Source organism: Phalacrocorax carbo, chromosome 1 (genome assembly GCF_963921805.1).
Source record: "Phalacrocorax carbo chromosome 1, bPhaCar2.1, whole genome shotgun sequence".
Taxonomy (NCBI): Eukaryota; Metazoa; Chordata; class Aves; order Suliformes; family Phalacrocoracidae; genus Phalacrocorax; species Phalacrocorax carbo.
Genome location: NC_087513.1, coordinates 195,080,281 through 195,104,918, shown reverse-complemented (window position 1 = coordinate 195,104,918; position 24,638 = coordinate 195,080,281). Strand labels below are relative to the sequence as shown.

The window sequence follows — 24,638 nt, the reverse complement described above, 5'->3', positions numbered from 1 at the left end:
AAGCCAATGAGCCCTCAGAAGTTTTGTTGGCATAAGGGGCATTAAGGAGGGTACAGACAATTATCGTAGCATGGTGTATCCCTGTGAAAAAATACCGCACCCAGAAATACAGCCTTCCACAGACAGTGACTGAAATATCTTTTTAATGTGACACATACACCTGATAGTTTATGGATCCAAGAAGCCACTGTTTCTGATCTGGGCACCTGTACTGAGAAAAAGGAGGATCTTGCCCTACATCTACACTGCCACCTCACCCCTACTTCCCTGTTTACTAAAAGACCCGTGCAGAAAAACTGCCCAGGTATCGTACTTGGTTATTGTAAATGATGACAGAACTTCCTGCTCAGTGGTAGGCAGATGCTGAAAAGGGGTTATTGCACTGGGAAAGTAATTTCTGAAGAGGTTGGGGTAAGTATTCTCACTTCTTACCATTCCTAGCCTAGGTGCTGTAAACTCTGAGAGTAGCTACATCTAATGTCAAACATGTGGTGAGTGTTTCAGAGCTCCTTTTTCTCAGGGCTGCAGAGTCCAACTCCAGGCATATCAGTCAGAAAACTACTCCCAGTGCCTACTCCAGCAGCACAGTCCTAGCCACAGTTTTCCTTTTTATGCCTTATTTCCAGACTTATGCATTTTTGTATAACAAAATGTATGCATTTTTGAGAAACAAGGTTTGTAGTTGAGGCTGTTTTGTACAAGCTTCAACACTGCTGGCTTTTAAATCAACATGCTGTTTAAATAGAATGAGGTTGCCTTTGGTATGTTTTAACTTTTTTAAATTTTCAGACCTTGTATAGCTTGGTGTTACAATGACAGTTCCCTTCAGTGCCTGGAAAGCAGGAGACAGGCAGAATGAACAATAATGCTTGAGTAGTTGTCTTTCTACTTTCAGGTTTTCCTTCAGATCCATCACAGCTGCAGCAGCACTTACTACATGGCAGTTTGCCAGCTCTGTCAGCACTCATTATTTATCATCTCTCTGGGCTTACATTCTTCGTTAACATGTAAGTTTTAATTTCTTTTCTGCCACCAGTTCACAGCTCTCAGAGCTAAAATTCTTCCCCAGATCTACTTTCCCATTAAAAATTTGGCAAACTCAAATGGCCACTTGTCAGTCTCTCCCCCACTATAAGAGGAAATGGTCATTTCTTGTTTGTTGTGGGTTTTGAGTGGGAGACCCTACCACCAAGAACCTTCCAACTGTTTGGCTGCTTCCTGGCAGACCCAGGTCAGGACTGGTACAGATTTTCTATCTGCTTTTTTCTGTGTAACAGCCACAAGCACCTGCAGAGACCATACAAAACAGCAGAGCAGAGGCCATGAGAACATCTGCCTTAGCTCCCCGCCTCTGAAGGTGCAGGAAAGGTGCGGTGGAGGTGCTGTACTTGAGTGAAGGGAGATGGAGTGGAAGCAAGTGCTGAGAAGGAGGCTGAGGCCATGGCTGCAGCTTTTCAAAATCCATACAGGAGGCACAGCAGGACATTTATGTCTCACATTACTTGAAACCAGTCACTGGTCATTCCAGACTCTGGCCAAAGTAATACATGGAGCATTAACAGCTGAACACACAGGGCAGGTCATGCATTTTATATTCTCAGGCAGCTCCAGAACAATGTTTTCTGCAGGGCTTTACCTCTAGTTTGTATCTGCTCTGCAGCTGCCTACATCTGAGTTGGTGGCACAGAGAAGGGCTACATAACTACACAACTCCCCCCTGCCCAGACATAGCTCCCGGGGTACCCTATAGCTTTGTGTCCCCACAAAAAGCTACTATGGCTTTGTGTCACACTGGCTGAGAGTCACCTACAAGAACACCAGATAAATCCCAGCCTGTGTTTCTAGAGATACCATTGACACAATCATGTAGACTAGACCTCGAAACAGTGCCATTTCATTTCACTTCTACAAGCACTGTCTTTTAATGGGAATTATTTGAAAAGACATATAAAGAAAAAGGTTGATTATCTTCAGGTACCAGAATGACTCAGTTCAGATTAATCTCTTGTCTTTTCTGGACTGCCAGTAAGCGCAAACAGAATTTTTTCCTTAGAAAAGGAACTACATACGCTGCATACCTGTAAGCAAAGGACTGTCACATGGAAAACAAAGCAAAATAACCAACCAAGGGACAAAATTAACACTGAGGGTTGGAATTACCTAAAACTGTAATCAAAGCAGTTTGGTTCAGATGAACTGTAGAAGAACAGGTATAATGTCCACTATCACTTCTTCCTGCTGCTGAAGCAAACATGTACTGGATCCGAATTGCCGAGTGATCTGTTTGATATTCTAATCCTTCAAACTGGTGATCCTAGTTTTCAACAGAGATTTCCATTTAATCAGTTGAAAGTGCTCAATATTACCTGTTTAAAAATACGCCCTGTCTTCTTACCTGCTCAACTTCTTTGTTTTCAAAAGATAATTTTATTCTGAATTTATAATTATGGTAAACAGCTCTACATCTGATCAGCAATGGTTCCCCAACTTTAAGAAGTAATTCAGGTAAAGGTGCTGCTTGTCTTTCATTTAAATCTACAAAATCAAAACATTGTCACTGAAATAACAACTGTCACTTTGTCTGGCAATATGCTCATTTAGGTCAACATTTTTTCTTCTAATGCTGTATAGACATCCATTATTATATTATAATGATAATTAGAATTTGGGAAAATTACTCGTTAATCATGAAATCAGTAGATTTGGTGGATTTAGATGTCTCAAACAAAATTTTGTCATAATTTACAAGATAGCTGCAGGGCACAGTTCAGCACAGAGTTTAGCTCAGGTCAGGTTTATTTAAAAAAACAGACAAACAAACCTGAATTTATATATTTATTTATAATTATTTATAATTTTATATATGTAAGAACACTTTGAAGAGCATTTGACTGCGACACAGTTCTAAAAGCAAGCAGAAAAAGATAATGGATGCTTAGAAAATGTAGAAGGGCAAGACATTTTTTACAGACATCACAAACAGCTGTTAGAATTTAGGGTTTAAACATGAGACAGAGTAATCATATTCACTGTTAGATTTGTTACAGTGAATACAAACACGTAGCTTAGCCCACAAAGCCTGCTCAGATGAGTAGCGCAACCAACTTCAGCTGCAGGATCCAGCTGACATATAAGTAAATCATAGAGGGAAGTTACCTATTGTAAAGAGGCTGGTGCATTCTCTGCCCAGGTCATTAGCTGCACAGCACCATATATAAGTTTGAAACAACTCATGTTGTACCTTCTGTATGCCATCTATTTCCCCAGTGTCTTCATGCACCTTATCAGGGCAACTGCAATTACAAGCACAATTATTCATTGACTCATTTGATTAACCTCAAGCAAATAAATCTGATAAATCTCCAAGCCTTGAAAATATGAAACAATAGTGGGAAAACTGGATCTTACATAGCTGAATAAAAAGGAACTAGGAAAGGTGAAGATAAGAAAATAAAAATCTCACAGCCTGGGCAGAAATATGAGCTGAAATGACCTGAATATGCTCAAACTGGCTCACAGACAGGTAATGCTGTGCCTAAAATCTGGACAGGAATGAAATCATAGAGGTTGAGCTTTCACACCATATCTCTCAGTTCCTGGTGGTGGGAGCTGCTGCAAATCCAGCGGCTGTATGAGAACTAGATCCCAAGATGCCATGCTGCAGAGAAAGGCATTACTCCTGCTCTTAATAGAATCAGCGTCATATGTTAATAGAATATGAAAAAAAAAATCATTTAGCTCAGAAAATTATGATTCCTTGTAACATCTTGCCAGCTCTAATGCATTCACATTTCCACAAAATGTGAAAAACTAAGGGGAAATTAAATACCTTTGATTTGCTCTAGTGACATCAAAATAGCAGAATCTGAAATAAATTTTTCCAAGCCAAGAGCTGAAAGTTTCCAAAAAAGCGCAACAGCCGAAATTTCTAAGAAAAATGTGCTGCAGCACTCCAGAAGTGGATCACGCAGACACAGGCTTTGAACCAGCACGTGGGTGTGCAACCCTGCAGAGTCCATCTCCAAAAATTCTGACACAAAAGCTCTCCTTCAGTTATCTTCCCAGCTTGCTAGGCACACTGAGCAGTACAAAGCCTTCCCCTTCCTCTTCAGAAGATGGTAAACTTTCAGTCTAGAGATTCAACAAGCATATAAACATGCACCTTACCTCTTTTCAGGTGTTTTGCAAAATATCCACTCCACAGAGGGCTGGGGGTAGCTCTCAGATACGCACTCGATAGCATCCGATTTTTCCCTTTTCCTGAAATAGGGTTTGCCTGGTTTCTCTGTTAAAAATCACATCAATATTTAGGAATGCTGAAATAATTTTGAAACGGTGTGTTTTGCTCATTTCATAGTACATGAAGTTACAGAGCTGTAATATGTTTCAGGAGGTTTCAACACTGAGGGAACAGAAAATGATTCTGCCCTAGGGATATTGTGGGTTGGCCTCACAAGCCTTTCAGCCTTGATTGCTAAATGCACAGCTTCCCCCATATCAAAGGCTTGCCTCTCTACACCAGAGGATAATGCTGAGACTGATACTGAAGGGTGTTAATTTGCTGTGGTTGCTATTCGTTTCACTGAGCAGGAGCACAGATACCTTTTGAAAATACACCCCAAGCCCTTGGCCTTTGGTGGAGTATCTGTTGAGACTACAAAGTCTCTACACAAAATGGGATCCTTCCATTCTACTCAGTTAGATCAGATACAGATGGAAAAACGACGAGTGATAATGACTTCTGATAACCAGCAGGCTTCTCTACCCTATATCTGTAACCCAGGGGAAAAGGCTCCTAGACAACTCCCAGTGTCCTGAATCCATCAGGCACAGACTTGGACTAAGCACACAAATTTAATGTATTAAAAATGCTAAAGATGTGACCCAAAATGAAAAGTACTGAGTCTGGTTTTAGGTCATCTTACAATGAAATTACAGCTTCTGCACAGAACATTTCCTTTCAAGTCAGACTTCCATTGCTTGCAAGGTGACATGCTAAGGTGAAACTAATACTTCTGACTTTTTAATTTATTTCTTAATTTATCTCTTATAAGCTGGGCCTAGAAGGTTTTTTTTTACCTATAGAGATTTACATCTCAGTTGAAGGGTTCACATCTAGCCTGGAGAATTTTATGAGAAGTGTAATTATGATATTAGATTCACGGGAGCAAAGAGAATGCAATCCAAGCAATTGATATGGAAAAGATCTTTATCGAGACTGTTTCAAACTACTCTTGTTTGCACATGTAATAACATTTTTTACCCCTAAAGCCTAATTGATAGAGAGAAAGTAGTTTTAAATTAAAGATTTAATACCCTGTCCCCTCAATGAAGCTGTTAAAATTATAACTGAAACATGCAAAAGGCCTTAAAATAAAACAAGGAGAGACTGGAGGTGACACTTCTGACACCTGAGAGAGAAAATAATCAAACAGAAGAAATACTTAAAAAAAAAAAAAGGAATAAAAATGTTGATTAGTCACAGTTTATTAAAAATAAGGCAAGTAATGATGCACATTGTTAAATCAGTCTCTAGAAGGATTTGGTCCTAACTTTGCCAGTCTTAGCTGTTTGGGTTGATGTTTTGCTTTCTTTTCTTTGAAATTTCTTTTACACTTTTAAATTTTATCTTTAAATTTGGCCCTTTTCAGACAAAATAATGATAAATATTTTCTTTTAAAAAAATAATGTAAACATTAGTCTTTTTTTTTTTTTTTTTTTCAGATGTTCTTGGACAACCGTACTTAGAAACAGAATCTTGTCTTTCCCTTTCCCTTAGTGGTCCCTGTTGCGAAAGGAAAAGCTGTGTGCTAAGTGCAGAGACCCCACAGCAGGCACAGGCGGAGAAGAGGCAGAGTGGGACAAGGCGTGACTTTGGAGCACCAGAGACCAGAATATAAAAGGGACGTCCTGATCTGGTCCAGATAACAGCCCAGCCAGCAACACTGAAAATAAGTAAGTTAAGATGCAAGCAAAGATATCTGCCCTGTGAGCTCTGAGACCACACAAACCACCATTGATTTGTCCCTCTTGGCACAGAGCGGAACCTCTCGTAGGGGTGAAGAGGGCTGCTGAGCATTTACATCTTTATTTGTTCATTTGCATGGTTTATTAACTAGCGAAAGCTAACCCTCACACAGTCTGTGGTTTTGACTTCAGTCTCTGAAGACAGCCCCAAGTCCTATGCAAATCTAGGAAGATGCTTGAAACGCAGCATGCAAGAGCTTCATTGCTTTGACTGAACTTGAGCCTCTCCCCTTGAACCTATTGACGGAGTGACACCTTTCATCTGAGATATACTTACTTCGTATGAGAACAGGCACAACTACTGTGTAATTGCCGGTTTTACTTATGACCGAGAGGGTATATTTTCCAGCTTGTGTTTCTTTTATTTGGAAAAAAACCAAAGACGTAACATATCTATAAAATGGAAAACAAAGCTGTATTTGTAATCTAGAGGATGATATGCAGCAGACATAATAAAATGCCAGTTCTTTAGCTCTTGCAAAAACATTTCAGAGATACTAGTATTCATTATTTACGCAGTGCCCTCAACCTGAAGTGTTTTCATCATGTATCTTCCTACATGAGCAGCACGTAGGAACTTATGACCACAGGCATCCAAGCACATGCTTAACACTGAGCATTGAGAAGGATGGACTTTCTGAGCTTAGGACAGCTGGGGGCGGGGCGTCCACAGGGAAATGCTTTACCTAGAGTCCCATCCCACATGTTTCAGTGGGAGGCAATAATCCAGCCTCAGGTTCCAGACCAGGTTTGGCTGTGAGAAAGAGGGTGCTGTTGCTGGTGCTCTTCCTGATCTGCAGTGTGACCCAACAAGTCACATAATTCCCAATGCCTCAGTTTCTTTTACTATAAAGCCACAATATTTGCGCCACATGAGCACTGCAAAGCTCAAACTGATCAATGTCAGGAAGTCCCTGGAGACCCCCATGCATGATGCTATATAAATTAAAAGAACAAGCAGATTTCAAACTATTCTTGGCTTTAAGATTCGTATGTGTATGTGTTTAAATGACAATCAGCAATGTGCTGCTGGATGACAACAGTTAAGAAAGATTAGAAGATTTAAAAAGATAATGCATAACATGAAATTAAATGCAAACACAGTCATAGAAAGTATTCCATCTGCACCCTAAAAAAAAGATCTGTTAAAGGTTCTTTGATCCAGTACATCCTTTGACTTACCTATTCTCTGAGTCCAGTGAAGGTTTACAAGCATTGCTCTCTTTAAAGAACCAAAAGCATGAAATGATCTCTGAAATGTTCATTATCACTCTTAATTCAATATCTTCAAACACATTGACTTCCACTTTTTTAGTTGGTTCATAGACATTCTCTGTTGCTTGAGAATTCAAATAACAGCCAAGGTCTTCCAAAACATTAGAAATCTGCAATGCAAGGGGACAGATTGTTATGTATTTATTAGCAATTAGCTTTATTTGCTTTTTTGAATTAAATCATTTTTAAAGGATGCTTTTCTGGAAAAGCTTTCCTAAATTAATAATGCCTCATAATGCCCAGATATGAATACAAATTATACTGAAACAACACCTTCATTATACCTTCATTTTGTTTGGTTTTGGGTTTGGGTTTTTTTCATTTTTACTGTCAGACTTATTCATAAATATGTTGAATTCTAATGCAGGAGGAAGCGCTACAGGATACCTGCCGCATTAGTTAATTCTGTTCTCTAGAAAGACATCACAGAACAATTTTTGCCAGAAACATGGTAATTTCCCTTAGTGATATTGGCGGTTCTTTACTCTCATTTTTGTTTCCTTTCATGTAGAACCATAGGAAGACACAGAACAATAATACCACCTTTCTGCTTGAGACCTCAGCACAAAGGCAGGACCAGAATATTTTTTTTAGCACCCCACTGCTTGTCACTGTATCATCTGGCTAGGCTGCTCCTCAGCTCCTCGGAGGAACTTTTGGGCTGGGCACCTTCACACCTTTCATTTCCTCACCATTGCATATGGCTAAAGGAGAATTGCAAACAGAAAGAGAATATTCCACAATCATTCTGAAGACCACCAATGGATTAACGAGTCTCTAATCTTAGCTGCAGCAAAAGGTGGCAAGTAAATAGCTCCACCTGAAGAGTAGCCCTAAACGTCTCCTGTACCTTGGTGGGTGAAATTTATCTGGTGTAAGTTTATGAAAGCACGGACTTCATTGCATCCTCTGCCTTGCACTGTGCTTGGCCAGTTGGTTCTTCTCACTCTTTGCTCCTGATAAGCAACTCGTTCTCTGTTAGATTACCTTAGGAGATACCGATGTCTCTGGTGTTCCCGAACCTTCATCCTTCTGGCTGATAAACACACATGTAATCTCAGATGTATTTTGATTCATTGCAGAAGTGAAAGTAACTGCCGTCATAAGAAGAACTGTAAAACAGAAATAGAAAACAAATGTAATCATATCTAGATCTCTGCTCAGGGATCATCATTTTAGTAAAAATAAAATACAGCAAAACTGTAGAAAGATTACATTTAAAAATAAACACAAAAAGAATATGCAGATATATCGTGCATTTGCAAACTCTGCATTTGTGAACTGAAGCTGAAGCTGAGTGGCAGCACTATTCAGAGGACCTTTCAAAAGCACAGATATATCACACTTTAGAAGTATGTCCCAAAATATTGCAGAAGATGCCTAAAGACAAAAGCCACAATGTGTTATGGAGGCTCCTTTAGAAACCACATTACAAAACACAGGCTCCCTCCTGCAGCTCACTTCTGCATTAGTGTCTCTGAAAGGTCCCTGCAGCACCAAACCCTGCAGCCACAAGCCAGCATTTCCCCATTGTGAGCTGGAGGATCATAACGCACCATCCCTCCCACTGGCACTAAGGAGATGTCCAGGTCAGAAACACCCCCTCAAGCACTTCTCACTCCTGCTTAGAAATAAAGTCCTCCAACTTTCAATGGCAAAATAAAATCCTCCAACTTGCCTTTAGAGCCCACACTCAGCTCATTCGAGGACTCAGGATGTAGTGTTCCCTTTCCCTTCCCTCCAGGACAGGCTGTATTTGATCTGAAATCCCAGACACTCTCCTGAGCCTTCCTGGCATGGATCTGTGCACCCCAGCAACTCTGAAGTGAGGTCCAGGTTAGATGCTTCTTCCCTTGAGCTGCCATTCACAGCCTTGTACTCTTTCCCCTCCAGGAAGCAAACAAGGCAGCAATTCCCACTGTTTTGAGAAAAGCAAATGCAGACAGTAGAGGGCAAGGAAGAGTAAGGCCATGGCTTTCTCCTGCCTCTCCTCCCTCCATACCTCCCTGGCTCTGTCACACCCCAGGAGCCTATACAGCCAGGGCAGCCCACCTGCCAGCTCTAAGCCCTGGCAGGAGTAGCAAATGCCATTTCTCCTTATGCATAAGGAGCAGTGTGGGAAGGCTTCTGGTGCCTCAAAGGCATCATCTCTCTGGAATTCTTCATAGGAGCCTCTCTGCAGGGACTGCAGCTTAAAACACCACCTTTTAGCCTTAAAGAAGCTATATAGTAACCATGCCCACACCATTGCATGTAAATAAGAAAAACAGAAGTAAGACTTCACAGCGGGCAGGGTGAAATGTGTCTGATTTCCATTAAGTCCCTAAAGCCAGACCTCAACAGTACAAATAAGCACTGAATCATAGAATAACACCTCTCCTGGCGACCTGGTTTTTTTTCTTTCCTTTTTTTTTTTCTTTTCTTCTTTTTTTTCCTCAGCTCCTGAGATGGTTGGACATAAAGCAAGGTGCAGAGTTGAAAGAAGGAAAAATGGTAAAAATATCAGGAATCGCTTGAAGGATGCTTCTGCAGGTAATGGAAAGAGCAAAACTGGAAGAAGGAAGAAATGAGTAAGAATTGCTGCCATCTCCTCTTTGACATTTGTGCCTTCTGGAGCTGCCTGAGCCCTAAGCTGGCAACACTTTGACAACCCTTCTCAGTCCTCTTGGCAAATGTGGATTAAGACTGAGTCCTCATTCAGGCACCTACCATACACTTCACTTTGAGTGCCACCTTTCCACAGTATACATAGGCAATGGTCCGTTTTGCAGACCTCTGAGGAAGATCCTGTCCATCTGTCTGTGATCCCTAAGAAAGGTGAATATGACTTCTTTGTGGATACATGTATCTCCCTCCATTGGCTATAAAGATAATGTTGGCACTTCTTGAGAGAGTGAGTGCCAGAGGGCAGCTGAAAGACAGGTGTGCATTGGGTTATCTATACCAAGCATGCTGAATTCCTCCCCATCGATGCAGCTCAGGTTTCCAGCCCTCCCACTAGCCTTTCACCAAGTCCTTCTCTGCTCAGCTTTCTCTCCTTCTGTTTGTTTGTTGGTCACTTTACCTTTCACCCTTTCAAACCAGACACCATCTGACCAGCTGTGCTGGTTTTGGCTGAGATGGAGTTAATCTTCACAGTAGCTAGTACAGGGCTGTGTTTTGGCTTTCTGCTGAAAACAGTGTTGATAACACAGGGATGTTTTAGTTACAGCTGAGCAAGTGCTTACACAGAGCCAAGGCCTTTTCTGCTTCTCACCCCACCCCACCAGCGAGTGGGCTGGGGGTGCACAAGAAGCTGGGAGGGGACACAGCTGGGACAGCTGACCCCAACTGACCAAAGGGATATTCCATACCATATGACATCATGCTCAGCATATAAAGCTGGGGAAAGAAGAAGGAAGCAGGGACGTTTTGAGTGATGACATTTGTCTTCCCAAGTAACTGTTACACGTGATGGAGCCCTGCTTTCCTGGAGATGGCTGAACACCTGTCTGCCGAAGGCAAGGAGTGAATGAATTCCTTGTTTTGCTTTGCTGGCTTGCATGACTTTTGATTTACTTATTAAACTGTCTTTATCTCAACCTACGAGTTTTTTCAGTTTTACCCTTCCGATTCTCTCCCCCATCCCACCAGAGGGGTGTGAGCGAGCGGCTGCGTGGGGCTTAGTTGCTGGCTGGGGTTAAACCACAATACCAGTCCACAGCCAGGGGCTTAGCTGATGGAAACCCACCTATGTCCACTGATTTCCAAGATGTACCAGCTGAAAATACCTGAAAATATGACCTCAGAAATTCAGCTTATTTGGCCTGTTGAGCATTCCCTTGCTTCACCTCTCTGATCTGCAAATAGTTTTACCTTCTGATTGTACAAGCTGGGCTAATTTATCCTTGGTATTACTCGCTTTGCTCACATTGCCTTGTTGGCAAGATACCTAACGCTGCAGTAGGAAAGGGAAAGATGTATTTAAACACCAACAGGGAAAAGATTTGCAGCTAAAAGTTAGGCAGCAGCAGACAGATGTAGCAACCAGACTGTGAGCGAGACATGCAAACAAGGTGTCTGATGAACTGGAACTGCATCTGTAAAGGACAGTATGTGGGAGTGTATGCTGGAAGAGGGAGCAGTGAGCTTCCCGACTCCCTCACGTATAAAAGAAAACAGGAGTCCTTGTCCTGTTAACAGCTAAAGCTTGTCACTGCTGTCCTCTACCTTTAGTCCTGTGAAATCCGGGAAGATTTTTAGGGTAAGGAAGGATATTTTGAATCTGAGATGATTCCAGCTGCTTTACAGTGAGAAAAAATGAGTAATGTGATAGTCAGAAGTATTTACGCGACATGGAGTGGCCTAAACTTGTGTAGGTCTTAAGGAAATATGTTACATTGACAAAACAGAAAATGAAAGCATGAATGAGCCTTTCAGAAGAAGTGGAATCAATAAAAGAAATACTGGGGAAATGGTAGTGCTCTGATTCACCATCCTGATCTTTAAGCTTCTAGCTGGCCTGTTCAGGGGCTGCTGTTATGGTCTGCCCGTCAGTCATCCTCCCAAAAGCCCAAAGTAAGAACTGCAGAGACTGAAAGTACTGGGTAAGGAATATCAGATATGTGGCATGCATAATCATATTGTTTACTGCCAAGCTGTAGTTAAGCTGCAATGGAAATAAATTTCTGCTTCTGAACAATGTTTGTTTATGCCCACTTTCCATCTTCATTATCTTTTTATAGGTTATACAAAAATAAATGCAGTAGGAGAAATCTTGTTCTCACTGGAGTCAGAGAAACCTCTAGTTGCCATAAACTGAGTCAGGATTTCATCAAGATGTGTAGGCACATACATGGGGAAATGCCTGTACAAGTCAAAAAGTAGGCTTACATGTTACGGTGCTGAGAAGAAAGGCCTGAATCTACTGGAGAGATATCAAACCAAGAGGCTATGTTTAAGCTATTTCAGCTAGCAGATGGTTCACCTAATGGAACTACTTACAAATTTTATTTTTTCAAATGGGGCATGACTAAAGCAGCCTTTGGAAAACTGGGAAAGCTGCTACAAAATATGTTGAAAGCCTGAGTTTATCAGAAAGAGACTAGCTGAGGAACTGGAGCATTGTGAAGGATGAAGAGCAAACCTTTCTCTTCATACCAAGGGATACATCTTGTGTTTGTGTTCAGCTCAGGGTGCTTAGTATTTTACAAAGCACTCAGACCTTTCCTAGATATAGAAGAACCTTCCACTCTGCTTTACAGCTCGGGAGACTTACATAAAGCAAACTATGTTTTGCTTCTTATTTGGCTTCTGACAGTTTTCTCTGGATGAGACTCTCTGGATCAACTTTCCAAAATTTTCTTCCTGATCAGGGAAGGTAGAAGGACCCTTTTTTCCAGGAAAGCTATAGTTGTCCCACAGTTATGTGCTACCAGAAACAAATCTGTAAAAGTGGTGGCATGGATGAGCTTAATATGCATGCGTTAAGTCTTAAAAAACACACCTTTGCATGTGGCTGTCTTTTTCTCAAATCATCCCCAAAGTGGTGGATCCTGACGTGAGAATTTTACTCAATATAACTATGATAAAAATCAGAGGGAGGCAGGATAGGTAGAAAGAATGAATTCCTACCTTTTACCCATATCTTATTTCTTCCCATCAAATGTAACTTTTCTCCTTCCTCATCTTTTAGCACACCTTCCTTCCTTGGTGCCGTCACCCTTTCAGCTTAAATTAACTGCTGGCTTCCAAAAAAATGCAACCTATGAGTTTATTCTCACATGACGTTGGGGTCTGAGGCGTTGCTCCATGTTGTGGAATAATAACCATGTCAGGGCAAGGTTTAACAAGTGAGGCGGGTGACAAGATGCCTCTGCTGCAGCTCACGCCAATTGTGACTAGTTGTAACGCTGGATGGGGTCAGGACCAGGCATTTATCTGGTCTTACCAGTTAATTACAACAAATATCACGTGAACTGATTTAATTGTTTACAGTCGTGTTGAAGCATGACCGAGATTTGAGATTCTAAAAAACAAGCCTATAGAGTGTGGTAGCTCTTCAGGAGGGTTTAGTGGAAGGGAACCAGGAGTCTCTTGGATCACTGAGCAGGAAAGCATCGAGAAAAGGGGACGAGGGGACACCGTGCCATTTCGGGAAGTGCTTAATTAGGCCCTGTGTACTGAGTCAAAAACTAGTAATGTGGAAGAATACTGATATTATACAGCATCCTGGAATGCTACCGTCACCTGGCCGCGTCGCCTGCCGGTACATGCAGCCCTCCGCCTGGATTATTTTTCCGCCTGGATCCGCCCCCCAGTTTTTACCACCTGCAGCCGTTCGGGCTATGGCAGGACCGGCCGCTTCTTCCCGGGGCTCTTTTCCCGGGGAGAGGAGTCTCGGTGCAGCGGGCGGGAGAGGCGCCGGCGGGGCGGCCCCGGGGGCGGGCAGGCGGCGGCCGCCAGGGGGCGCTGCCGCCGCGCGCTGCCGCCGCCGCCGCGCGCTGCCGCCGCCGCCGCGCGCTGCCGCCGCCGCCGCGCGCTGCCGCCGCCGCCGCGCGCTGCCGCCGCCGCCGCGCGCTGCCGCCGCCGCCGCCGCGCGCCGCCCGGTGCTCCTCCGGCAGCGCTGGGTACGCCCCCGGGCCTTTGAAGTGCAGGGGCATTCTCCCCACCGGTAACTAACTCGACCAGCCTGGCTCCTCTTTGCTTTCGGAGGAGCTGCCCCCCTGCCTTTTTTTTAATATTCTTAGGAAATGAAACGTGAAACAAAAAAAATCCTTGTAAATTCTTTCGTACATTAATTAAACCATCGGTGACAGATAACCGATTTTTTTTTTCTTCTTTTTTCCCACCGGGTCTCCAGCAAATATTTTCTGATTTTCTATTAAAAGGCAGAAAGAAATACCGACCCTTTGTGGGAAGATCCCATGGTCATCCTTGCATGGCTCACATGACTCAGTTCCATCATTTTGAAAAAATAATTTTAAAAGTTGGCCTTTTTTTTTTTGTGCACAAGAACAACTCATGCATATACAGTAAAAAGTTCTTACTCAGCAGAACATCTTCAAATAGGTTGTGCCCTGATTTATTATAGTGGTCTCAAAAGTGTTTCTTTTGCAGAGATATTAAACCAAAACTTGTTGTGAGTAACCGTTTCTAATTCACCCAATGCAGGTGCCAGCAGAGAGTTCTGCTGCCAGCTAACTTATTCACTTTATGTCAGCTTCTGTAGTAAAACTACACTCCCTCTGCCTAAGAATTTTGCTTCCCTGGTCCTTCCAAATTTAATCTATGCCTGAACATATAAGAGATCTCCTTTCAACGCATGAGAAAAAGAAGCATTTTGCTCAATCTGCCTCAGGAACATCACTGCCAAGACCCACCTACTCCAACCCAGTTTGCCATGTGCAGCAGGGAAGACTCTGTCCACAAACCAATCTTCTATATTTTTCATTTTCCTCATCTTTTCCTCAACCTCCATTTTCAGGTCCCAGATGAAAACAGCTGCAAGGAGTTTATTCTTTCACATTTTTTTGTATATCTAATGACTTGGCCATCATTTCTAAGAATTTGTTCTCTGTCTTGTATTGTCTTAACATATTTTGTTACAGATTTCAGCAAACTTCAACTTTTGGATAAAATTATGCTTTCAGTGTTAGTACCTTTCTTTTTAGAGGAGGACAGTCAGCAGCTCTGCCTATGGCTCATTGCAGCCAGCTTATAACTTAGGTAGAGATTTTAAGACAGAATCATTGAGATGGCTGAAGGTTTCAAATCAGGAATCACACTGGGAATATATTTTACACTCCTCTGTCTGAGAATCAAAGAAAACCTTCTCCAACAGAACAGGTGGCTGGGAGTCAGCAGAGCTACTCATGCTTTTTTACTGGTTCCTTACAGATACATTTGCTAAAGTGCCTTATGTAGTAAAAATAAGCTAATGATGCCACAAGGTGCAAGCACATGCTTCACACGGTACTATTACATATCCAACTGCACTCGCTACTTTTGCCATTGACTTTTTTTGCAGACTGATAGCCAGACCATGCTCTGTGATTCATATTGTGATTTCAGCATTCATTTAATACAGGATGAATAACAATCCAGTTTGACTTATTTGTATATTTCTATAATTTTTCAGATTTCTAATCATATACCTGAGTACATGAGACTTGCTGTTCCTTTGGGAATAATTGCTGTTAATGAGGAATTGATTGTGTATGTTTATGGGCAGTCCAACCCCTTTAGCTGTTGCAGGCTTCTTTGCTAAATACAAACTGTCCGAAGTACCATGTTGCTTGTTGCTTCTTAATTTATAGATTTGCTTTGAAATCACATTTTTGAGTTCTCAGTCTATGCCAGTAACTCATGGTTTTTATCCGGGAAAAAAAAAAATCTCCTTAGCATGAAGCAAATGCTGAAGGCTGAAGCAAGCAAGATGTTTAGCTTCTTTTTGTCTCTCTGTCCCGCCTCTGCTCATTTTGTTTACCTAGGCTCAGGTGAGGAAGGACAGCAGAGTTGTACTTAAACCCTTATTTGCCTTTCCTTTCACTAAGATAACTTTCCATCTACCTTCCCTGTGGGTCCGAGATAAAGGCACTGCTCAAACAGCTGAACTGCTTTTCTTCTTATTATTAATTTTGTCTGCTTTGCATGGGACCAGCTGAATGAATGATGACAACCCTTCCACAGGTCCCCTGGACTGTGATCCCACAGTGACTCTCTGCTCGGGTTGGTGCCCACAGGGAGCTCAAAAGCCCCAGCTGCTCTACCCACAGTTTGTGCCATTCCAGCCACTTGTGATCCTGTTTACAAAGAATGACTGGGACTGCTGAGGACACCCCTTTTTTGGGAAGTGGTTGAAAAGTGGCTGAAAAGGCAGTGAACCTCAGCTACCATGGCAACCTCCCTTTCTGAGGAAGAGCCTACATTGTGGCTGGTTCTTCTTCTGCTTCTTGCCCACATCTTCCGTCCTCTCAGGGGAGCTTCTTCTTGGCTCCCACATTGCCCAGACCTTTCCACCCCACTAAGTATAGTGAACAATGGTATCCTGGGCTGCATTAGTAGTATTGCATCTCTCCTATGAGAAAAGGCTGGCAGAGATGGGACAGTTCAGCCTGGAGAAGAGAAGGCTTAGGGAGATCTCGTCAATGTGTATAAATACCTGAAGGGAGGGTGCAAAGAGGATGGAGCCAGGCCCTCTTCAGTGGTGCTCAGTGACAGGACCAGAGGCAATGGGCAAACTTTTTCACCATCTGGATGACTGAGCACTGGCACAGGTTGCCCAGAATGGTGGTGGCCTCCATTGTTGGAGATATTCAAAAGCCATCTGGACAAGGTCCTGGGTAGGACCAGGGCTCTAGGTGGCTCCGCTTGAGCAAGGAGGTTGGACCAGATGGCTTCCAGAGGTCTCTGTCTACCTCAATCCCTCTGTGATTCTGTGAACAAAGGGATAATTCTGTGGGCAAAGGAGTGCTGCTGTGATGCCACCACAGAAGTCTCTCACTAATCAGAACATGGCATTAGGCTGTCTTTGTTCTTGATTGTCCTCTAGAGGATGTTTGCTCATGGGAATGGCATGTTTGTGCCATTAAAAAGCTGGATAGACAACGCTGAAGCAAAGCAAACAGATACGTGTCATCTAATGACATTAGTAAGTTTGCTTTAACTCCTGTTTTTTTTAACTGCTCTGTGTTTAAGTACTCCAGTCTCTTTACCTGACACACTCTAGCACTTCTATGACACTAGTGGAATTACTAACTCCTTGCAAGCAAGGGCTACTTTATTTAAGTACCTAAAGGTAAAGGTACGAGATTCCTGGCACCTCATCAACAAGGAGAAAAGGATCTGCCCGAAAAAGAAATGAAAACAGAAGATGGCAGATAATGAAATGACGCTACTTGTCATCTTAGTAGTGCAAAACTTCCCTTTTAAATTAAAGAAACAGTTTCCACAACTGACTATAGTATATTGTTCTTCCTTTCCTGGAAAAGGGGGTGAGGAGGGTACACAGAAGGCCTGAATTATGTATGGGGGAAGGATGGGCAGAAAGAAGGATGGTGGAGAGAATGGCTTTGCTACAAAATATGAAAAGATCAAAAATGAATCCAGGGTATTGGATAAAAATGGTCATTGGAATTTGGTACCAAATTTGGTAAAAATGAACACAAAATAAATACTAGTTGTTCTTATTTGTATCATGATGAAGTTAGGGTTAAAAAACTTTTGCAATTCCCAAGCAGTTGTACAAATGCAAAATCCAACATACTCCTTAAAGAGCATGTTGTAACAATAAAACATTTTTCAAACCAGCCCTTGTATGTCACCCATTAGAAATCTTATCTACACAGTTAAGCCTAGACTACAAAGAAGGGAGTAAATAAATGTCTTACTTTTACAACAATAACAGAGCTAAATATCCAGGCGATAAGCTAGCTTTTCTGTCTGTTCACCCTGTTCAGTCTTTTCAGCAGTTTTTAAGGAAACACCTTAGAAAAATTAGGGAGCTGTTCTTTCCTTTGGATGAAAAATAGGCACATCCAGCTACCTGTCTAGCTTTGTTATCATCTTAACTTCTCATGAAATACAGAGGAGAAAATAAGAGTCTATCCTTCAAACACACCAGCAATTTTTAAGGCATTATCTGTGTTTGAAGGGTTACCGATTCCTTAAGGAAGCATTTTGTATCATGTTTCAGTTTAGAGTCTTATAGCATCTTCTTAAATGTATTTCTATTAACACCAATAGGGTTAAGCTATATGGGAAATAAGGTTTTCCTGCCCATTTGAGAAATGCTGCTGTTTGTTGGCTGTAGACTGATTTTTTTGTCCCTATTTTCCTTTTAGAAGTGTGTGATCACTGGATAAAACTGTCTTTGTGCTTTTCTAGTGTTACTATAAAAAACTGAAATTGCTTTCTGCCTTCATCTGTCACCCAATCCTGCTCTTCCACAGTTTTTCTTCGTCTTACTCTCCAGTGTAATTCTCACTGCTCTTTGCTGGATTTCTTCACTCCTGCCTTTCACAGTAAACATCTCCATGAAGATTTTCAGAACACTTAACTCAACCCAATGACCTAAAACAACTTCTCAGCTAACAGTGCAGAATCTTAAACCTGGGTGAGTTTATGCATTGAAGTTCAGCTCTTTTGAAAGATACATTTTCCAAAACCCATGAACAAGAGGTGCTTTAGGCTAGGTTATTTTGGGATCATTACAGGAAGGGGTCTTGAAGGGGGTGCTGCAGAAGGACAGGACGCCCACAGTTCCGCTCCGCTGACAAACCTGCTGCCGCTGGGCAGTCACAGCAGCACGCACCCACGCACCGCTGGGAGACGTGGGGGTGGCCCTGGCAGTTGGGCTGTCCTCTGGGCATCTTTCAGCTTCTCAGTAGCTTGAAATACAGGTAACCTGAGGAATTTTCTGGAGAAAAGGGGAGGAAAGCAAATGGGGCCAAACTTCAAAAGAAATTAAACGCCTGTAGTTTTCAGTTGCATATACTTCCATTGGAAAATAACCCTTTTCCTGCACAATCGTTTCACCTTCAGGAATCTTCACTTCAGAATTGATATCTTATCTTCTGATCCATGGTGATGGATGACTATGAAAGTATGTTCTGCTAGGCACGACTGTTTCCCCAAGTAAGCAGACCATGTACTGGCCTTATCCAGCATTCACAGCCAGCTTGCACCCAGGTTTTTTGCATGTTTTGGGAAAGAGACTGTAGTCAGGATCAAACTTGATTCCCCCTGGGGTGCTCATTGATTTCACCTTTCTGCCAGCAGCAGGGCTCAGCGCCTGAACTTGCTCTGGAATGTTTGTCAGCTGCTTTGTCAGAGAGAAACTGGTGTATTGCTGGGACATGGACAGATCCTGCATAAGGCTGAGCTCCAAGCATTTCTGAGGTTCCCTTTAAAAAGAAGTGTGCTGGCCCATCTCATATTTTCCTGGGTCTCCACCACAGGAATGTAACGGACACCTGTATGTTCTGTGAGGGGTTTTTCAACAGTATTGCCCTATAGTTTTTGTGCAATCAGACACATGACAATCTAAGCTAGAGCTTGTTAGGGCCTGAGTTTGCAGTCCTTGTTCATGTAAAACTTCCATTCATTTGCCAGCAATGGGGACATCTCAATCAGCATCCCACAGCTTCATTTCTCTCAGGTGCCCTGAAACTGCGGGTAACCCCATGAACAGCTCTTAGTAAAAGAGGGTGCAACAAAAATAAAGGGAGCAAGAGTGGCTGTTAATGGAAGACTTCCCCTGGTGAGAAAGGTCAACAAAAGTCTGCGTTCATCACAAAATTCTCCAATTTGTAAAACACGAAACTATACTACTGCCGCAGTTCCCAGGCCCCATGAACCCTCCCACCTCATCCACTATGGCAAGACTAAATGTACGCTAGATAATGTTCTCTTTAACCGCAAGCTCTTGCTTAGGATGACCAGAAAAAGTTAAGAAGATGGGGAACCAGAACGGTGCTTTTAATGTGTATAGCTGTATTTATATATATAGTGTATTTTATATATTGTTTTCTAAAGTTCTTGGGATTACATTCCTTGTTGCTGGGGAGCATTTATTTCCAGCAAATAACACAGGCAAGATGCTTTTTCTTTCCTGCAACTTTCTTCTGTAATTTAAAGACAGACCTGGTGCCTTAAGTCTACAGATATTGTGGACATTCTCCTGTAGGTGTTATTACAGTTTAGCTTTTCTTTGCTGGTTAAGCGTGGCAGTTTCTGATGATTCTGGTTCATCATATGGATATCGTCTGTGCATCTGCACAACTTATTACTAGGTCTTATCTCTAGACAACAGATAGATTTTCAAAGGCAACACACGCATGTTTAAGAAATTACATGTAATTCATTAAACACTTCATGTTTTTTACTTCGAAATTGCTTTTGAAGAGCGATCTGCTAGACAGAGATGTATGGAGCTAGCAGTTCTCGGGATTTCTGCTGTCAACTATGCATCCTTCAATGCTGTCATCTGATCCTTCAAATACTAGCTGGTTTGTATGTCCAAAAGCATTTGCTTTTTTTCCCCTCTATCAGCTGGCCTTAGAAGAAGTAACACTGCCTCCCTTTATATCTCGCCTTGACTAAATAATATCTCAACAGAAAGAACACCAGCCCTCCTGAAGGATAATCACACCTTGGGGCTCCCCTACCTTTTGCTCTCTCTCTGAAGAACTGTGTTGCAGCCATGCTGAAGTCTACCCCTTGCAGGGGCCTTTGGGCACTGTCACATCCCAGATGCTAATCATTTTTATTTACTTTGTTATGCAGCCTGCAAGACCAGCAAGGCTCAGCCAAGAATAAAATGCAGAAATCCCTCTTTGACAGGGCTTGCTTAGTAGTAGTATCAGCAGTCATGCAAAGCAGTAGATCATAAAATACTCATTTTCATTTTTACTCCACCTTTTCTTCAAATAGCTCACGTAGACTTTCAACCATGAATGAATAATATCTAACAATTGCTCTTTGAAGTAAATATTATTATCCCTGTATACGCAGCTGAAAATGGACTGCAGATTGTTAAATAACATTCCCAGGCATGCATCAGAACTGCGTGAATCAGGTAAAAACACACTCTCTTTCTGCTTCAGTCACGGATTTTGAATCAGCAAGATCATGTTTGATAGGAGCAAGCCATTTATTTTAGAGCTAGAGAAAAATAGTTACAGGCATTTGATATGGAAGCAAATGCTATTTCCTTTTCTTTTAACAGTTAACTGTTGGGATGATTTTCAGTAGAGGAAATCAAGCTTTAAAATCCAAACCTCTTCACTCTAACAAAACAAAGACACTTTCTAGATATTAATATCATGCCTTCTTCTATTTACAGCATTGAACAACAACAATAAAGTCTCATATGATACAGATGCATTGTTATATTTCACTCTACTAAGCTACCTGATTCACAGATTATTTACCTAGGAAATTGCAGATAGATTGTTTAAAGTGATCAGGTCAAGGTAGCATTAACATCAGGAAAAGGAAAATAAAAAATCAGTATATTTAAATACTTCTTGCCTTGAGCATGAAATATATCAGGTGCAGTGAGAACAAAAGCCAGGCTGGGCTGGGAGAGACTAGGGTGACGGGAGGGAGAAAAGCATCCCCAGAAGAGAGAAGAAAGGTAGGACAGAAAATAAATGATGTGGGAGAAAATGAATGGATGAGAAGTCAAAAGAGAAAGAAAGGGAAGATGTGAAGGGATGCAGTGAGAGACTGGGAAATGGAGAGGAAAGGGTCCAAGAAGTGGCATGAGGAGACCTTACCTGCTAGCTGAAACAGGCTTCCAGCGAGATGGCCATGGGGCCAGCCCGCTACCATGGCTGGTGATGCCCTGCAGTCCTCTGGCCCGGCAAGTGAAACCGAATCATGCAGGTGGTTGTCTTAAGGGTGCGCGTCACTGCCCACAATGAAACCACTTCTTCAAAAGCGAGGGCCCGAGACCTGAGCCTGAAGGAAATGGCTGTGGGACGGGGAGAAGAGGGGCCTCTCTGGAGGCTGGGGAGCGTCTTCCTTCTGTCGGAGGATGCCTCCACCAGGCTGAGCAGCTGCCTCTGCTCCGGCTGCTCAGTCCTCGCCTAGTTCTTTAGCCCTTTGCTCACACTTCTACAAAAATATACTTTCTCGGGTAAATTCGGTGCAGCTGACTTTTTGCTGTCTCACCTCAATTCTTATTTTTGAAGCAGTTATAGTTTCTGCTTTCACTCACTGGCAGTCTGCATATTTTTCTCGGTATTGATGAGGGGAAGAACAAGTGCTGCTGCCAAGCTAAAGAGCTCAAAAAAAAAAAATCCAAATGAAGTTTGCGTGACACCATGGGAATACCCGGCTGCATCTGCTGTCGCGGGCCGAGGGAGGTTTCCTGCGCTGGAAGAGTGCTTGGTCTGCTGGTGCCAGAGGACCTGCTGCAGTCACCTCCGAGAGCCCAGGGGGCTGCCACCCAGACGGGGAGCGGGCTTGCGGTGCGGGGCTGTGTTTACACCAGGGGGAACAGGGAACTAGTGCTGTCCGCAGGAAGGTTCAAAACGAGCTACAGCTGCTCTGAAGTCGTTTTGCAGATGACTTGTCTAGGGGATAAAAATAAAGGCCTCCAGGCTTGCCCTCAGAGGTGCGCCTCTAGGGACACAGTCCCCCTATCCTCAGTCTGTCCCTGCTCGCCGCCTCTCTCAGAGCGTAGCACTCTAGGGCCTGCCTCTTCATTGCCTCCTGGTCGCTGGTGTGTAAAGGGTAGAACTAGTCTGGCACCCAGTGAGGCCCCCTGGTTTGTACCAGGACAGGACATCGCAGAGAGGCAGGCAGATCTCCCTGGCTTCCACAGCCATGAGTCGCAGCCCCCGGGCAGAAAGTGGATCCAGTTCCAAGGGATTAGCTGGAGTACCTCCCCCAGGATCTTTTTTTTATTCATTATTCATTCAGCTGTTCTATTCTATAAATAAAATTATATATTATTATATTATTCATTCAGTTGATATATTTTGCTTGCTAGGGACTAAGCATCCATTCTGCAATTGTACAAAACCTGGATGAAAAGAATCCCTAAGCAAATAAATTCCATGTCAGTAAGGTGTTCTCAGAGACCTGCCAGAGATGACATCTAGATTTTTAATTTTTTTTTTAATTGATAATTGCTAAACAGCTTCTTTTGCATTAGGGAAGATTTAATAAAAATGTAGATGGACCAGTACTATCAAAGGTAAAAACAGCCACAGAAAATGTCCCAAAAGTAATTACAGGGGCAATGGGGGACATGGCATTGAGGACAGCATTGTTAGCAAAGATGAGCGCATGATCTCTCACAAGACTGCCTCAGGAATACAGACTGAGGCAACGGCATTGTACTCTGGTGCTGAAGACAAATTTGTATATGTGATGCAGTGCAAAGGATGGAGCTGAAAACATATGAAAACTAGGGAGGCATATATTTGCAATGATGCAAAAACCAGGAAAGGAAGTGTAGGATTCCACAAGCCTTAGAGGAATCATTGCCTTGCTGGCAACAAGCTTTCTTGGCCAGGAGGTAGCCTTTTTTTAACACAGCCCTCACTGGTACACAGTCCCAGCATGTATGAGGTGGAAGACACCCCTGGAGATCACCTCGTCCAGCCCGGTGCTCAAAGCACAATCAGCTAGCACAGGTTGCCCCAGAGCACATCCAATGAGCTTTTAAATACCTCCAAGGATGGAGAGCCTACAACTTCTCCAGGCAATCTATTCAGTGCTCAACCACCCTCACAGTAAAAAAGCGCTTCCTCATGTTCAGAGGGAACCTCCCATGTTTCAGTTTGTGCCCATTGCTTCTGGTCCTGTAACTGGGTACAACAGAAAGGAGTCTGGCTCCCCCATCAGATGTTTATACACATTGATAAGATCCCCCCAAGCTGCCTCTTCTCCAGGCTGAACAGTCCCAGCCCTTTCACCCCTCCTCTTATGTCAGATACCCCAACCCCTTATCATCTTCATGGCTCTTCACTGGAGTCACTCCAGTTAGTCCATGCCTTTCATGTTAATTTCTTGTACCCCTTTCAACACCACACCTACATACAAGTCTTGCCCTCAGAAAACAGGGTGCAGACAGTCTGTGCTTCTGTTCTGAAACTACCAGAAATCTACCCCAGTCTCCTACTGCTCATGGGCAGTCAGGTGGCATGGCAATGACCTGTCCGAACGCTTTAATTTATACTAAAAAAGTGGATGTTTGCCCTTTGATTTAAAATTGGCAAGCAGGCAACGTGCTTTGTTTTCTCTTTCACCTGATGCATTCAGCTCTGAAAGCTGCTGGGATTTCATTGAAGATATTTTGTCTTTTTGCAGTTCAGACAAGGAAATACTAATCACTTTCTTAATCATATATATGAGAACCTGTTGCTGGCAATTCAGCTGATTTGGTATCAGAAGTCTTAATGTACATGTGATATTTTCAGCTTAAAAGCTTTTGTGAAAGGTGCCATCAGCTAGGACAGTTAATATCGACTGGATGAACCCAAGATAAATTTATAAAAGCTGGCATATTAATTTATTCCTAAAGACGGTGGACTGGGGGTGGAAGGGGTTTAACAAACATGTCATACACATGTATATGACGGTAAAGCATTCTTCTGAGTGAGTAGGGTTTTTTCCGTCATGGGAGAGTGGTTTCTGTTACCAAGGATTTTATCCAAGATATGTCACATCATGCAAGGCCTTCACTGCAACAGTTAGATAAAGCCAGTGGGAGTAGCCAAATGGTAAGAAATTCTCTAGCTAAACCATATGATTGGATTATCAGCACAATGAAACTAGACTTACATTTTAGTGCTTGTGCCTATGGGTACAGTTCCCCCCAGTACGTAGTTGTTGGCAGG

At 42.6% G+C, this 24,638-nt stretch overlaps 1 protein-coding gene across 1 annotated transcript in view; it reads right to left on the bottom strand.

Annotated features, from left to right (window-relative positions):
- Positions 1 to 23,720, bottom strand: part of FLT3 (fms related receptor tyrosine kinase 3) — a 45,376-nt gene extending 21,656 nt beyond the window's left edge. Inside the window, exons 1-8 of the mRNA XM_064441095.1 lie at positions 21,564 to 23,720; positions 8,290 to 8,414; positions 7,210 to 7,412; positions 6,305 to 6,420; positions 4,168 to 4,285; positions 3,157 to 3,293; positions 2,396 to 2,535; positions 2,161 to 2,314 (exon numbers count right to left, since the gene is read on the bottom strand). Coding sequence (XP_064297165.1) covers positions 2,161 to 2,314; positions 2,396 to 2,535; positions 3,157 to 3,293; positions 4,168 to 4,285; positions 6,305 to 6,420; positions 7,210 to 7,412; positions 8,290 to 8,414; positions 21,564 to 21,618 — 1,048 coding nt within the window. The 5' untranslated portion in view covers positions 21,619 to 23,720. The remainder of the gene's footprint in view (positions 1 to 2,160; positions 2,315 to 2,395; positions 2,536 to 3,156; positions 3,294 to 4,167; positions 4,286 to 6,304; positions 6,421 to 7,209; positions 7,413 to 8,289; positions 8,415 to 21,563) is intronic.
- Positions 23,721 to 24,638: the final 918 nt, after the last annotated feature.